This window comes from Podarcis melisellensis, assembly GCF_964234715.1.
Source record: "Podarcis melisellensis genome assembly, chromosome: 13".
Lineage (NCBI taxonomy): Eukaryota > Metazoa > Chordata > Lepidosauria > Squamata > Lacertidae > Podarcis > Podarcis melisellensis.
In genome coordinates this window covers 32,586,988-32,602,624 of record NC_138545.1, presented here as the reverse complement: position 1 = coordinate 32,602,624, position 15,637 = coordinate 32,586,988, and the positions used below count along the sequence as shown (strand labels likewise).

The following is a 15,637-nucleotide window of genomic DNA, read 5'->3' as shown; positions in this document are numbered from 1 at the left end:
AGAGGGCTCAAGCACAACAGTCACGCTACAAACAGTGAGAGGGAAGATAAATAAAAATCTCCTAGGATAAATAAAAATCTCCTAGGACAACGGCCAATGTGAACTGCAGATACATGTCCTTCCCCCATGGGATCCTAGAGCATGAGCCACACCCATCCATGTCAATGTTATTTTATCAGCTGCCACTTCAGCTCGCTTAACATTTGGTCTCTACTTAATGCAGCTCAGGAAGGTGCCTGAGGTGGCGGGGAGAGAACCACAAGATCCTGTGCTAGATGAGAGTGTGGCATAAGAAGAGCCAATGGCCCATCTAGTCCAGCATCTTGTTCAAACAGGGGCCAACCAGATGCCTGTGGGAAACCCAAAAGCAGGATTCATGCGCAACAGCACTCTCTCCTCCTGTGGTTTCCAACGACAGGCATTCAGAGGCATCGCTGCCTCCAGTTTCCTAACCTCCCTGGAGCACTGCTGAGACAGTTTGAGAGAAATCAGCAAATTCTCAATGGTATCCCACTCTCTACACCAGCGGTTCTCAACCTGTGGATCCCCAGATGTCGTTGTACTACAACTCCCATCATCCCTGAGCTCTGGCCTTGCTAGCTAGGGGTGATGGGAGTTGTAGTTCAACAACATCTGGGGACCACAGGTTGAGAAATGCTACACTGAACCAAATCTCCAGAACTCTTCCAGATATTGTATACTAACAGTAATAAAAAACTTTTTCCGATTTCATAGGATGTGACTCAAGCCACAGATTAGCACCAGAACGGAAGCACTGTGGTTGGGGGAGATAAGAATGTGGCATTCTCCGCCCCCCTCATCCCCCCCAGATCCATGCACTTGGAAACGAGCAGTGAGAACAAGCACCCAGGCTCCGCCCAAACGGCGTGGCATGCATTGCAGTCAGGAAATCCCTTTGTCTAGAAGTGCAGGCGGAATAATAGCGCAAGCAGAAAAAGTGAGTTACCCCCAACTAAACAGTGATCGGCACTCCCGGTTCCGCCCCAGTCCAAACTTTCCCAGCATTCTTTGGGGGGAGGCCAGCAAATCATACACCTGTCCCTTCGAAAGAGTCACACAGGGTTAGTGCCGGTTGGATCCCGTGTTGTGTCAGGACAACGCACACGACTTGTGTCAGGTGGGTGATGTGGGAAAGAGCCGTTAGTTGGTTAATGTACAGAGAGGTAGAGAGAGAGAAAGAGAAAGAAGAGTTAACAAGGGGCTGCAGAAAAGGAAGAGGAATCCTGTTAGAGGTGCTATGGCAGGTAGCCGGTCAGAGGGAAGGAAGAGAAGAAGGGGTTGTGATCCGTCCGAGCAACAGCTGTGTTACCTTCCATCCTTCGGCTGCTATGGTGGCCCCATTGGGCCACATGTCTGCGGCAGGGGCGAGCTGGTCGCAATGGAACTTAGGAATAAATGAAGAGCTTCTCTGAAATACCTGAGGAAGTCAGAACATGGAAGGTGGTTGTTTTGGGTTTGGTTTTTTGGAGGGGCTGTATACAGACAGAAAACAAAATAGTGTGGGTTGCTAATTCCGGCTCAAGGTGATGTTTCGGGGGGTGTGGAGACAAAGGAAGAAAGTTGATCTCGGGGTCTTTCTTGGCACCCACAAATCTACTGCCATTTTTGCTTCCAGATCTGCAGTAATTCTAAATTCTAACAAGCTTTGCTAAGGTGAAGGAGAATTGCATTTCTATATCACACCAAGCTCCATCACTTGATGCTACATATTACACTTAGCTCTGCTTAAAAAAATATCAAAATGAAAGTGTATAAGGGTTTCAGTCTCAAGTCTGTAAGTCCCCCTTTGGAGGTCTTGGCTGTTACCATAACGATGGTTCAGAGAATATGTTAAAATCATAATACTGTACTCAGAATTGAGTTGGATAGTGTAGTTCTCAGCATGCCCACCAGGAGGCAACATTTCCCCATAAACTGCTTCTAAACTCAGGGACCATTCCAAGTTGATTACTATACTAACCACATTGCCAGCATTTTACAGTAGTAACGAACAACCTGGTGAATTTCTGATATCTGCAGGTTCTGGGTTAATTTTCATTTCCTTTGCAGTCCAAGTGACATTTTTTAAGAGCTGAAAAATTCATTTGACAAAAGCTGGGTCTGGCTAACCCATGGCTAACAGCATGCTTACATTCTTAACAGTTTCGTAACACCTTTTCTCTAAAAATGCAAATCCACTGGAAGAGGAGAACTTAAGAGTGGAGATGCGTTAAATGAGGGTTCTATCATCTGAATGTATCCCCATTTCTCCACTCCAAACCCACCGGTGTTTCCCTCCACATGGTTCAAAGAGCAACCATATAGAACAGCATTTCCCACACTTGGGTCTCCAGCTGGTTTTGGACTATAGTTCCCATCATCCCTGACCACTGGTCCTGCTAGCTAGGGGTGATGGGAGTTGTAGTCCAAAAACAGGGGAAACAAGACACAGGAGGGTTAAAAATGTGAGCATCAGAAAAACCTACGTGTGGATAGATAGCATTGCTATGATAAAAATGAAACATCACAGGCATTGCTGTGGCATTCCCTTAACTGTACCTCCAATAATTTCACAAGGGATAGAGAAGAACTTAATCCAATTCAATGTCCTGTTTCAACAAATTTACCTGGCTCCAAGAACAAAATATAGATTGCGGCTGTTCTTCCTGTAACCAAAAACTACAATACTGTACAGCTTTGACATTTTCAGCTGATGCCCAGGTAACACTGGGAAACACTGAACAATGTAAAATAAATACTCTGCCAGCAGCACGGATTTGAGAAAATTAAACCAAATCAGTCCGAAATGTAATGGAAAATATAAAGCCCTAATTAGAACTTGGGATAAATACAGAGAATAATTGACACTATTGACACAGCTTTTATATTGCAAACATTTTCCAAATGGCAAGGGGATTAGGTATCTGAGAACAATGTGGTGTGTTTTTTCAATTTTCTGTGGGGTGTGGGGCTGGGTGGGAGGGAGGGAGGTAGCTGTCATTTATAAAGCCATGAAATGTAAAATGTAGAATCACTTCCTGACACCCCCCCCCCTTATCAGCTTCTGGTTGAGATTCAAATTATTACAAATTAGGAGTCAGATTCAGGCAATACAATGAGAACTAAGTGACACGAAATCTGACAAAATTTGAACAGCTGCTAATACGTCACGTTACTTGCAAAAACGTCTTCTCTGTGGAATTATGTTGGAGACTGAGCCTGAAGATTACAAAGATAAAGACAAATGGGAGAGGGATTTACAGGTGTCAATTTCAAACTCTCTTCGGATTTATATCTGTAGAAAAAGGGCCATGTTAACTGTGCATAATTAACCTATATAGATAACTTTTTTATATAAATGGTTGTAATGGTACCATATTTCATCCAGTAAAAAGAAAATACATGGAAATACATCTTGTGCTTTTGGGAGGAATGGTTAAGTCAGTGCATATTTCATGTATATATAGCCATCCCATAAGAAAGCAAGTTTTATATACTGGAGGAATGTTATTAGAAAGATCAAATACATTAACAGGTTACCCCCTCAAAACACACACACACAAAAAAACACCCTCCCCCACTAAAACCTTTAGTAATTATCCTGAATTATTTGAAACCTTACATCTCAAAAATATGCAGTTCTGCTGTGGGCACAAATGATTTTAATAATGTATTGGGGAAAAGAATGGTGTCGCCCGCAACACAGGAATGGATACAGCAAACAAGTGTTAATTCACAAGCTGACCTTTTACAGACAAGACATTGATGGGAAGGGATGAATCAGATGAGACAATCAGATGAGACAATCCCAGTCAATAGGGACTGTTCGTTCCATAGCAGCCTCATAATGGAGCTAATGAAAATGCCTGACAATAAGTGTTGTCAATAGTGCAATACTTTCATTAATGAGACTTAGTTTTGAACAGGACTGGAGGGAGTTTGCGGCCTTCCAGCCACCACCTTCACCATGCTGAGTGGAGCTGATGGGAGTTGAATCTAACAACATCTGAAGGGCCGCAGATTCCCCCATCCTTGGGGATAGTGTACAACAAGCAGTTAGTCCCTAGTTGTTCAACTCTTTTTGGAGATGTTGAGCACCTGAGGCTCTCCAGAGGACGGACTCCAGCTCTCATCAGCCTCAGCCAGCATGACCAACCGTCAGGGATGATGAGAGGTTCCTCACCTCTTAGTAACAGCAACCAGATGTTTTCTGAGTAGATGTTAGCATGTCCCAGATTTTTAAATTTTTTTGGGGGGGTCCAACATTTGGTTAATGCAGGATTGCAGACTGAGTGTAATGTCTAGAAGCACAGTCATGCTTAGGGATGCAAACATTTGCTGACATTCAGCCAGAACATAACCAACAAAGTGAATCTCCGCTTAAGGAGATCCTGCTCTGGAGGGTTTCTCATTGAATTTCTCATAATTCTGGAATCTACAGGCATAGGCAAACTCCGGCCCTCCAGATGTTTGGGACTACAACTCCCATCATCCCTAGCTAACAGGACCAGTGGTCAGGGATCATGTAGTCCCAAATATCTGGAGGGCCAGAGTTTGCCTATGCCTGATCTACTCCCTACAAAAAAATTGGGAAGTCCATCTCTTGGCTTCACAGGCCACTAGAGCAGGGCTTTATCAGTCTGGCCACAGTGCAACCACTGAGTCACCTCAACGACATGGATGGAAACGGCCACACTGGGGCCAAAACTGCTTCTGCAGTTCTGTGGACCATTTGCAAGTGGCTCCTTCTGACATATGCCCTGCCTACCTCGAGCTCTGCAATGATCCGGTCTTCCTCATCATCATCTTTGATGGCAGAGGCAATGATGGGGGGCGTAGAGGCAGGCCTAGCGACCTCTGACACCGTCCTCCTCAGCTTCACCTGCGGCTTCTGGGTCTCCAGCTCTTCTGATTCAGCTTTCTGGAAGAACAAGCAAAGGGAGAGGTGATGAATGGGAAAGAGGAAGGGGGAAAGGGCACGGGACAAATCTAGTTCACTGGGAGTGCTCCCTGTTTTATGGGAGGGAATAATGTTCATACTAGAAATTTAGGTTTGCACAATCAAAGTGGATGAAAGTGCTATTTCAGCCTAAAATAGCACCTTTTTTTTAAAAAAAGAGGCTTTTTGCAGTTCGGAAACAGATGGAGAAATATATTGAGAAGTGTGCAGTGAATGAATGACTAATGGGAAAATGTGCAAGTAAATCGGGATGAATACAGAATGAATGCTCACTGTCGTATAACCACCTTGCAAACAAATCAGAACTAATGCTCAATAAAGACTGGGTGTACGGGCCCCTCAAGATGTCCTTTTTATTGCACATTCATGATGATTTGTGCTCACAATAACATCAGGATAGTTATATACAATCCACTTTGAAAACTAATGTTGTTTGGAAAGTGATGAGGAAATGCATTTAAAACTGTATGATGAAGGAATGATTAATAGAAAAAGACTTGTAAGACCCTGATTTTGGGAAAGATGGAGGGCACAAGGAGAAGGGGACGGCAGAGGACAATATGGTTGGACAGTGTTTTCGAAGCTACAAACATGAGTTTGACCAAACTGCAGGAGGCAGTGGAAGACAGGAGTGCCTGGCGTGCTCTGGTCAATGGGGTCACGAAGAGTCAGACACGACTAAATGACTAAACAACAATAACAAAACATCCAAATCAGGATGGATGAAGGTTGAATGCTTGTTGTCATAAAACAGCCCCATAAACAAGTCAGGATGAAGACTGGACATAAGTCTAACTTTTGTGTAAACTTTGTGCAAGCAAAGCAGAATTAATGCTGAATGAACAGGTCGTCTGGAGGAGCCCCTGGATATCTCTGGCCTGTCATATAAGGGATTCATACCTTCATGAAACTGGATTCCTTTTTGCTGGTGACGATCACCTCTCCTGTACGGGTGGTCGTGAGACCATGGGAGGATGGGAAACTCCGCCGAGGTGGGGGTGGGGGAGGAGACTTGGAGGGCTTCTCAGTCCGATATCTGGGCACCGTCAACTCATCTAGGGAGGTTGACAAAGTTAGCGTTAGGAGCCATGCATTTACCGGTAATTCACAGCTTTCTCCAGCACACACAATGCTGCACATTGTCTCTCTGCCCAGGTGGATCCGCACGTTGGAAGCTGCGTGCAGCTGTCTGGAGGCAACAATAAAGGACAAGGTCTCAGAGACTTGAGGAACATACATAAACCTCACCCACAAAGGATTAGAGACTGGGTTGACATCCACATCATACGCTGAAATCAGGTTTATATCACTGTTATCTCCCAAAGGATCTTGGAAACTGTAGCTAACCCCCTCATTGCCTTGACTGCTCCTCATCACAGAGCATTGCACTGTCTGTCTCCCCACCGCTCTGCACCTGCCTTACCTGATCCGCGGCGGCCACTGGGGTCCATTTTGGTTGTGGCCTTCTGTGCATGTTGGGGTTTGGACGGCTTGTGCTCTGGGGTGGAGGCGGCGCTCCCACTGCCACCGCTGCTGGAGGTCTGCTTGTGCTTGGCTGCAAACTCCAAGTCAGGGATGGCTTTCATAAGCTCAGCTTGGGTCTCTTCCAGGAGGCGGTTAATATCCTTAGCGCTGTACTGAGTCAAGGCTGCTCGCTTTTCCTCCCAGTCTCGCTCGGCAGCCTGTAAAGCAGGGCTGGGTCAACTGATACACTCATTACTCTAGAGCAGGGTGGCAGACTAGACCATGGGTAGGCAAACTAAGGCCCGGGGGCCGGATCCGGCCCAATCGCCTTCTACATCTGGCCCGCAGACGGTCTGGGAATCGGCATGTTTTTACATGAGTGGAATGTGTCCTTTTATTTAAAATGCATCTCTGGGTTATTTGTGGGACATAGGACTTCGTTCATTTCCCCCCCTAAAATATAGTCCAGCCCACCACATGATCTGAGGGACAGTGGACTGGCCCCTTGCTGAAAAAGTTTGCTGGCCCTTGGACTAGACTCTACATAGCAGCTGAGCATTTGATTTCTCAAGTGGGAAGTGCTTAGGCTTGAGCCTTGAACCTTGAGGATGGAAAAACAGGGAGACTACCACTGAGTGAGAAGCGCTGCACCTTTTAGAGAGTCAGAAAGGGGTGGAAAATCCGCCTTCCCCTCTCCTTGCTGTTCAGTGGGTAAGAAGAGGAAGGCTGGACCCAGGCCAAGCTACGGTGCAATCCCTGTCTACGTAGGTGGTTATGTTCCCCTGAGCTTGTGGCAGTGAAGTTTCTAACTGATTGACTGAGCTGGCATGGAATGTTCACAGACACTGCACTATGGCAAGTGAAGTCAGTGAGAAACCCTTCCAGCTTCTCAGCGAACAATGCTGCCAGAACAGCCTGCAGTCCAGAAGGGGAAATTGTTTAAGCTTGGCTGTGATTAAAGTCTCACATAGGTCCTAGGGACAGGGGTAGTTTTGTGAGGCAGGCTGTGGGCTGGGAAGATGTCTCAGGAGGTAAAGGAGTTATGGACCAAACAAGTATTAGAAAATACACATGGGCAAATAGCGGCTAGGTGGAGAGGAAGGAGTGTTGAGGAGACTGGGACTCAGGAAAGGAGAAGATAGTGCATGGGTAGGCAAACTAAGGCCGGATCCGGCCCAATCGCCTTCTAAATCTGGCCCGTGGATGGTCTGGAAATCAGTGTGTTTTTACATGAGTGGAATGTGTCCTTTTATTTAAAATGCATTTCTGGGTTATTTGTGGGGCATAGGAATCCGTTCATTCCTCCCACAAAAAAATATAGTCCGGCCCCCCACAACGTCTGAGGGACAGTGGACCGGCCCCCTGCTGAAAAAAATTTGTGGACCCCTGGGATAGTGAGTATGGAAGAGGGAAGGGAGATTTGGCTGGTGTGAAACAAAATGACCAGTAGGGCTGGAGCAGGGATGAGAAACCTGTTACCCTCCAGATGATCTTCGACTCCAGCTTCCATCGGCCTCTGCGGGGATGATGGGAGTTGTAGTCCAACAACATTTGGAGGGCCATGTATTCCCCATTCCTAGGTTGGGGTCTAGCCCTGAAAGAACTTCTATACCTTTAAGAGTTACACAGAAAGGAAATTCTATCTGTTGTGGCCTCTACGATCACTGGAGCATTGTGTTTGTGTAACATAACATTATTTTAACTTTGTGAAAGCAGTTACAGGTTTTCTTTAAATTGCATACATAAATTATTAGAAAGGTAATTCCATCAAATGAGGGGCCACCACTGAGAAGACCCTCTTTCTCCAATTCACAAGAGGAGAATCACAAAGGGAGGGAAGAGAGGTTAAGTGATCGCTGTCAACATTGGTGGTAGACTGCACTTGCTTGGAGCAGAGAGACAGCAAATACCATGGGACAAAGTTTTCCATCTCAGGCACCAAAATGTTGTAGTATGGCTCTGGATCTTGCCTGAGGAGTAGCTGTTTCCAAAGGCTTTGCATACAAATTCCCTCTCCTGGAGTACTTCCAGACTGTCACATTTTAGCGCTCACCTCTCACTCCCATTCCATTCCATTATTTTGTTTGTTTTTGTCAACAGCACAGTTAGGTCCACATTGCCTTATCCATTTCACCTGCTCTCCTGCCCTGGAACGTTCTGGTATGTTTCTATGTTATTACACCCACAATGGGTTTTGCCCCACCATTATGAGTCCTTACCAGGTTTGCCCCTCCCATTGTCCCACTAACTCCCAGATGCAGTGCCCCCTTTTAATCACCCCCTCCTGCCCTGAGCAGAAGTGTGCAATATGGAAATGCTGTGTTTCTGTGACCTGGGAAGAACAACCGTGTGTTTGATGGGAATCCAGTGTGTGAGCTGCATCCTATTCCTTAAGGACCTTGTTTCTATTCCGCTTTATCATCATAAACTGCTCTCACCTCCATAGACACTGATCTGTCCACGCTCCTCTTGCTGGGGGTCTCGGAGCCTGTCTGGGTCTTGGCAGCAACCATCTCTGAACCCCGGGATGGGTTGCTTCCCTTCGACAAGTGGCTCTGCATTTGGCTCTGCCCGTAGCTGCTCGTGCCCAGGCTGTCCGTGGAAGCAGTCAGGTCGTGGAGGTTCATTGGGGGGCTGGTGGGTACCTCGAAATCCAAGCCCCTGCTGAAGTCACTTTCTGGCTCCACTTTCTTTGGAGACTGGCTAAGGAGGTTACTGGACGAGTCCCAGACCCCTTCGTCAACTTGCCTGCCGAGGAAAAGGTCAAAGGTCAAAGTGTGTGGGCGACAGACTCAAAAATGGCTGCCACCTGCAAATAGCAGCAAACGCTGCTGCGTCTGTTTGCCTACAAAGGGCCATTCTCTGAAACTGCACGTTAGGGGTGCATGAACAGCAGCATTGATAAAACGATGGCTGAGGAGCCCGGAGGTCAGTGAGGACGAGAGAAGCTGCGGTCGTTTGGAAGAAGCAAATGCGGGTGCAATGGCAATCGGGGCGATGATGGCAGCGGAGCCCTGGCCAGTGGGAGGGGCCTTAGGGATCAGGAGGCGGGGCTTTAAAGAAACACCACACTTACATCACCCAGGGAATGAGCTGGGGACACCTGAGGTCGTTTTCGCTCATGAAGCTTAAGCAAGCCTGATCCTGGCCAGTACCTGGAAATCCCATTTAGGAATCCCATGTGTTCTGTTCTGAGCTCCTTGGAGGAAGCGGAGGGACGCAGGCACGGCAAATAAAAACGCCAGGCATTTCCAGGTACACCTGCAGGGGACTCTAGCATCTTTGTGGGAGGGGACAGAAGGTTACGTCTCGGCCTATCGGGTCCCAGGAGAAACAAGCAGGGCTTCCGCTCGCTCGGGAAGGGGCTCACTCACTTGCGGACTTGCGTCAGGGTGTCGGTCACTGCCTTGCACCGCTTGAATAGGCCGTCCAGCCGGTGAGGCTCTTCCTTGAGGAACTTCACGGCCTCCACCTCCACGCGGAGGACCACGCGCATTTTGCTCTGCAGGCTGGGGAAATTAGCTGCAATGCCAGGGACGGGCAGAGAGGGAAGGGAGAGGCACGGGGGTCAGAGCAGGCCCGAGGAAGGCTTTCACCTGAGGGTGGGCAGGAGAGGGAGGCACAGAGCCGAGAAGGGAAGCAGGCGGGCGGGTGGGATGGCAAGGCTCAGGTGAGTGAGAAGTGAGGCCTCCTCTGGCCGGTACTGTTACTTGGCCTCAGAGGAGGAATGGTGTTTGCACCCCACCCACTCACTGCGTCAACACCCACCACCACATCTCTCCTCCCTCCCACTCCCAACAGCACAGCCAGTCAAAAGCAAGGTAAGCGGTCGTGTGTTCTGCATTAATGGGGGAGTGTGAAGAAGGGCTGCAAAGCCACAGCTGCTCGGCGCCCTCTGTGGAGATTTGGTATTTTTTTTCAAAAAAATGTTTTCATGAGAGCTAGCAACTTAAAACATAAATGAAATCTGAAATGTCCTTGATATTTCTCTCCCGCCAGGCATGGCGGAGGGACTGGGGAGTGGGCGAGGAGATGGCATTGATAGCAAAACCAGCACGGCCAAATGCCCGTCAACAACCGCTGGAAACTCATACAAAATGTGTCACATCGCACGGGGGGGGGGGGCATCAAGACTGGTCCTCATCAATTGATCCCTGATTCAAACATGAAAGTTATCAGGATATCCCTTCTTTATTGCTTTTACATAGTTCCCCCTGTCCCTGCCACGGCTTCTGTTGGTTCTGAATGTCAGAAATTTAGTGAATATTGGTAGGCACTAGTAAAAAGAAACATCCAAAATCTCTGTGTTGTGGATCTGCTTTTCCCAAGAGGTTCTTTTTTCTGGAAATAGTGCAAATGAAACTAACAATATGACACTTAATAAAGGGATTCCGTTAGCACTGACATTTCTTAGTAAATGCCTGTATTTTCTAAAACCTCCTTCTTGGATCTATTGAAATATTAAGACTAACTGGAAAACGCTAAGATCTGGCAAGTTTTTTGACATTTTTTGGTATCTGCCATTTTATACTAGCTTTTCACATTTGCCATAATATGATACAGCGTCCTTCCTCCCAGAATATTTGAGAATGCAATTTTATATCCACTTACCTGGAAGTAACCCCCACTGAATTCCATTAATCTTACTTCTGAATAGACATGAATAGGATTGCACTGTAAAGCTCAGGCTTGTTTTGTCCATAGTGAGGATGAGGATCTATCAATTTAGGTTTCCCCCCCCCAATCTTAAGTTCAAATCTCTACATTTTCACACATTTGCGATTTTATTTATTTATTTAAATCCTCACGAAATTGCAGATATATGCAGTTATATGCACACTACTTGGATGGCCATCTGTCATGGATGCTTTAGTTGAGATTTCTGCATTGTAGGGGGTTGGACTAGATGACCCTTGGGGTCCCTTCCACCTCTACACTTCTATGATTCTATATACATTTTTGCACACATTACCTGGCCGGAGAACCGCGTTGGCAAAATTCAGAGGAGCGCACAATACAAAGGATGACTGTATTTCGGGTTAGCGTATTTTTTCAGAAAGCACATTAAATGTGGACTGAATTGAATTGCTCCTCCATCCATAGGTTAAAGCATGGGTCGGCAAACTAAGGCCCGTAGGCCGGATCAGGCCCAATTGCCTTCTAGCTCCAGCCCGCGGACGATCTGGGAATCCAGGCAGTCGGTATAGCGCATGAGCGCGATGGTTTTTGCGACTCAGCCAGGCTTGGGGTTCAAAAGTGAGGCGGGTGGCTGCTCGAGACAAGCCCCTTTTCCACCCGTCGCGCACGCGCAGCAATCTTTTCTTCCAGGGTGAGGGGTGGGGAAGAGGGAAAAGGAGCCACAGTTCGGATTTCCACCATGGAGCTGCCGGCGACTTACCACAGGAAGGGCAGTTGCAGTGGCAGGGGCTCAGAGGCGGTGCTCCCCATCAAAGGAAGCAGGGAACGCCTGGGCGGCTGCACTCCAGTTCTATGCTCTGCTTGGGAGGCCGCTCATTAGCTACATGGCGCGAGCCATGGAAAGGTAAATAGCCGCCACCACCTCATCTTCCCTCACGTGGGGAAAAGAAAATTACTGATTGAGCAACGCTGGCCTGACTTAGCGTGGCCAACGGCTTTTCCCTTCACCCATGCATGTGCACACGCTCTCCAGGGCTGACAGGAATGGCGCGCTTACCTCAGCCCCCCACCCCGCCTTACGAGAGAAATAGCAACTGTCAATGCGTAAAACGCAAAGGAAGCAGTGTGGGTGTATGAGGGAACCCCCCCCCAAAAAAACCACATTTGGGCAACGTTGGGGTTGGTCCCAATAAGGGTTTTTCGCCAAAAATGTGGGTCATAATCATGGAGACATATAGTCCGGCCCCCCACAAGGTTTGAGGGACAATGGACCGACCCCATGATGAAAATGTTTGTTGACCCCTGGGTTAAAACAAAGGAAAAGGAAAGGCGAAGAGCCTCTCTACGTACAAATGGAAGGGGCACAGGAAAATGCAGGAACTGCCGCATTCGATCAGCCCGAGTCCTCGGAATGTGCTCAGGCAACAAGCAGCAGTGCAAACGAGGACACCAGCAGGCAAGCATCACGCAGGGAATCTGCACACACTTCTATGCATGTTCAATTGCCTGTGTGTGTGAAAATGCTAAGGGTTCTTGCTTTGCTAACAAGTGAATAAGCAAATGGGGAGTGCGCACACGTTCTGCGGAGTTAACTGTAAGACTCTTCTTGGGGGTGGGGAAGCAGCTCGATGCCACTCTTAAGCTTGCTACCCTAGCCTGGGCCAACACAAATGATTTTAGCTATACTTTTTTATCATACTTGATTGTATTTTCCTTGGGGTTTTTACATTTCCAGGTTGCTTTTTGAAGGTATCATTATGAAAAAGCAATCAATACATGTATCACCATCATCATTACTAATAAATAACATCAGCATCAACACAGCTGAGTGGTATGGGAAGACTGAAAAAAGGAGGAAGGAATTGTTTTCATAACATTTTTACATCTGAATGCCACTTTCTGAATATATGTCATTATGAAAATGTGGTCAATACATCACCATCATTAGCAGCATCAGCACAATGCAGTGCTATGGAAATAATAATAATAATGGGGGGTGAGCTTTTTATTCATGGACACTGTATGAATACAGGCCAATTTATCATGTGGCAACTCTCCACATAATTCCCTTTTCACGCTGATCATGTCTAACCTCCTGCCAAATGGTGAAGAGGAGAATTATAACACTCCCTTGCGCGTATGGATTTCCAATCAAGCACAGAAGCACAGCCAAATTCTCTCCACTAGGGGCGGCACATCCCGCTTCACCCCCTGAGGTATAGTGTAGATGGGGCCTCCCGGTCTACCAATAGCTATAGGCTACAGTGGCCTTCCACTGTTCAGTATCCTCCAGAAGTTCTGGACTACAGCTCCCATCAGTCTCAGCCAGCACTGGCAGATGCTGATGGGAGTTGTAGTCCAGAATATCAGTGTGGCACCAGATTGGGGGAGGCTGGGCTATGCAATAACTTAAAATGAAGCCTCCATGTTCAGGGGCAGAGCATTGAGTTCAGGGGCTGGTACTAAGCCACAGGGGGTGTCTGCCTCCCTCATGCCCCGCTTGTGGGCTTCGTGGGGCATCTGTCTGGCCACTGAAGGGATTGCTGAGCTCAAGAGACCTTTGGTCTCAGCCAGCATCGTGATTCATGGGTTCTCAGGACTAATTATCTTGGAAAGGCCACTGTTTCCTGGCGCTTTTACAGAGAGGCTGTTCATAATCCGTGTGACAAATAACACTTAGCTTGCACTGGGAAAATGAAAAATCAACTTTCTGCACTCAAGGGAAATCTAGACTGTTTTAAGGCACAGCTTTCTTATTTCTCAACAACCACAACAAAAAGAAACTCGCCTGAAATCCATTTAATTCTGAACCTGAGATTTGGGTTTTGATAGAATTTATACATCGTTTTGGCACAATGGTGGCAGAAGCGAAGATGGAGGAAAAGAGCAGTGTGGAGACGTGTGAAACAGGGGGAAGATAGCTGGAGGAAAAGCCAGTGAGAGGCAGAATATGGAACCACAACATCTTTGTGGGAAATGACCAGAGGGCCAAACAAGAAAGGACCATTTGTTCACCAGCACTCCACACACAGATCAACACAAACCCTGTTCCTAGAACATAAAACCTAGATTTCAGCAGACACACCACCTATCCGTTCCTTATATTCCTTATATTCATCTCTCAGGCAATCATGAGGGCTGGAAACCTCTCTTTTTTAAAAAGATGACAGCATAAATTCTCACATACTTAAGTTCTGTGCTAGATACTACTACACACATTTCCCAGCCCATGGAACAGTACAGGAAAAACTTTATCCCAACCCAATCGCAGTGATTTGAGCTCCCCCAGTCCCCTCTCACCTTTCAGTTCGGTCAAGGTATCTCCCAGCTGTTTAAGCACCAGGGATTTCTCCTCCAGCTCTTGTGAGGAGATAATTCGGTGATTGTGCATCAAATCTTTTTGGATCCTCTCCACCGATTTCTCCAGGTCACTGTAGACACACAAAGACACCAACACAGAAGTCATAGAGTGAGAAAAGGATGAAGGTAGGGAGGGACAGATCTTTCTCAGATTCTCATTTTTCCATTCTGAAATCCAGTTCTCCACATTTAATGCAGCAAGTAATTAATTAGCCCATTAAAATTGTCAGCATTTTAGCAAGAATTTCACCTAATAAAAACATTTCTGTATGCCATTTTCACTGAAGTGCATATTTTTGCAAGCGATTTCTCCAAACATTTCCACCAACACATTACTCCTAATGCATGCATTTTTGTAAATGTTATTTGATTGGAGAACTGCACTGCAAGATCCAGAGAAGTACAATTTTTGAAGGATATCTATGTTTCCAATTCTCATACCATTATAGAAAGCAGAAATTAAGTTGTTTAACCTTTAAATGCAAAATAAATCAATTCTCTCCTCCGTCCCCAGAGGTAGGGCTGGTCTTATTCTTCCTTCTTTCAAAGAACATGGAAAGGCAAGGCAACATGGCACCAGTGAACTGGTTTTAATATGCTTCAAACTGGAGTAGGAAATGATTTTTTTTTTTAGCCCAAGAGCTGCATTCCTTCAGGATCAACCTTCCGTTTCAATATGAGTAGGAAAATGAGAGTACCCCTAAACATTTTTTTAAAAGAAAAAAAAAGCACTGGATCTCTCCATCCAAGTATGCAGGAGGCATCAAGAATGCATTCCAGCCAATCAGAAGCACTAGAGGAAGAGGAAGAGCAGGGCTGGTGAGGGGCGTGACCTGGGAAGAGGGGGTGTGGCCTGGGAAGGGTTTCAAGCACCAGACAGAGAGGTTTAGAGGGCTTTTTCTGTGTTGTTTATGGGCTACTGTTTAGCTTGTGCGCTATTTTAGCCACTTTGTGGGGATACTCTCCTAAAAAGCCAGGATATGCGCCTATGAAATAAAGAGAACAAATCACCTCACATCTAGGCAACACTACTTTACTCATTACCGGCCTTCACCTCCTGTTGTCTCTCCTCCCTCCAGCCAGTTCATATAACCTTTGTTAAGCTAATTCTACAATCACATCATGCAGGCTTGTAAACAGCAATTTAACCGATCGCTGGCGGCAAGCGAGACTGATTGATGTGTGAGTAGGAATGTCGGGGAATTCCAACGAACA

At 46.7% G+C, this 15,637-nt stretch overlaps 1 protein-coding gene across 18 annotated transcripts in view; it reads right to left on the bottom strand.

The window, feature by feature from the left end:
- The window catches only part of SRCIN1 (SRC kinase signaling inhibitor 1), a 318,961-nt gene that overhangs the window by 15,732 nt on the left and 287,592 nt on the right, over positions 1 to 15,637 (bottom strand). For 16 of the 18 annotated variants that reach the window (XM_081885564.1, XM_081885563.1, XM_081885565.1 and 13 more), the window contains 7 exons: positions 14,363 to 14,493; positions 9,799 to 9,946; positions 8,863 to 9,172; positions 6,384 to 6,642; positions 5,861 to 6,015; positions 4,769 to 4,921; positions 1,331 to 1,438 (listed from right to left, as the gene is read on the bottom strand). In XM_081885564.1, the coding sequence (XP_081741690.1) occupies positions 1,331 to 1,438; positions 4,769 to 4,921; positions 5,861 to 6,015; positions 6,384 to 6,642; positions 8,863 to 9,172; positions 9,799 to 9,946; positions 14,363 to 14,493 (1,264 nt within the window). The remainder of the gene's footprint in view (positions 1 to 1,330; positions 1,439 to 4,768; positions 4,922 to 5,860; positions 6,016 to 6,383; positions 6,643 to 8,862; positions 9,173 to 9,798; positions 9,947 to 14,362; positions 14,494 to 15,637) is intronic. The other 2 variants (XM_081885561.1, XM_081885562.1) reach the window with 1 other exon arrangement.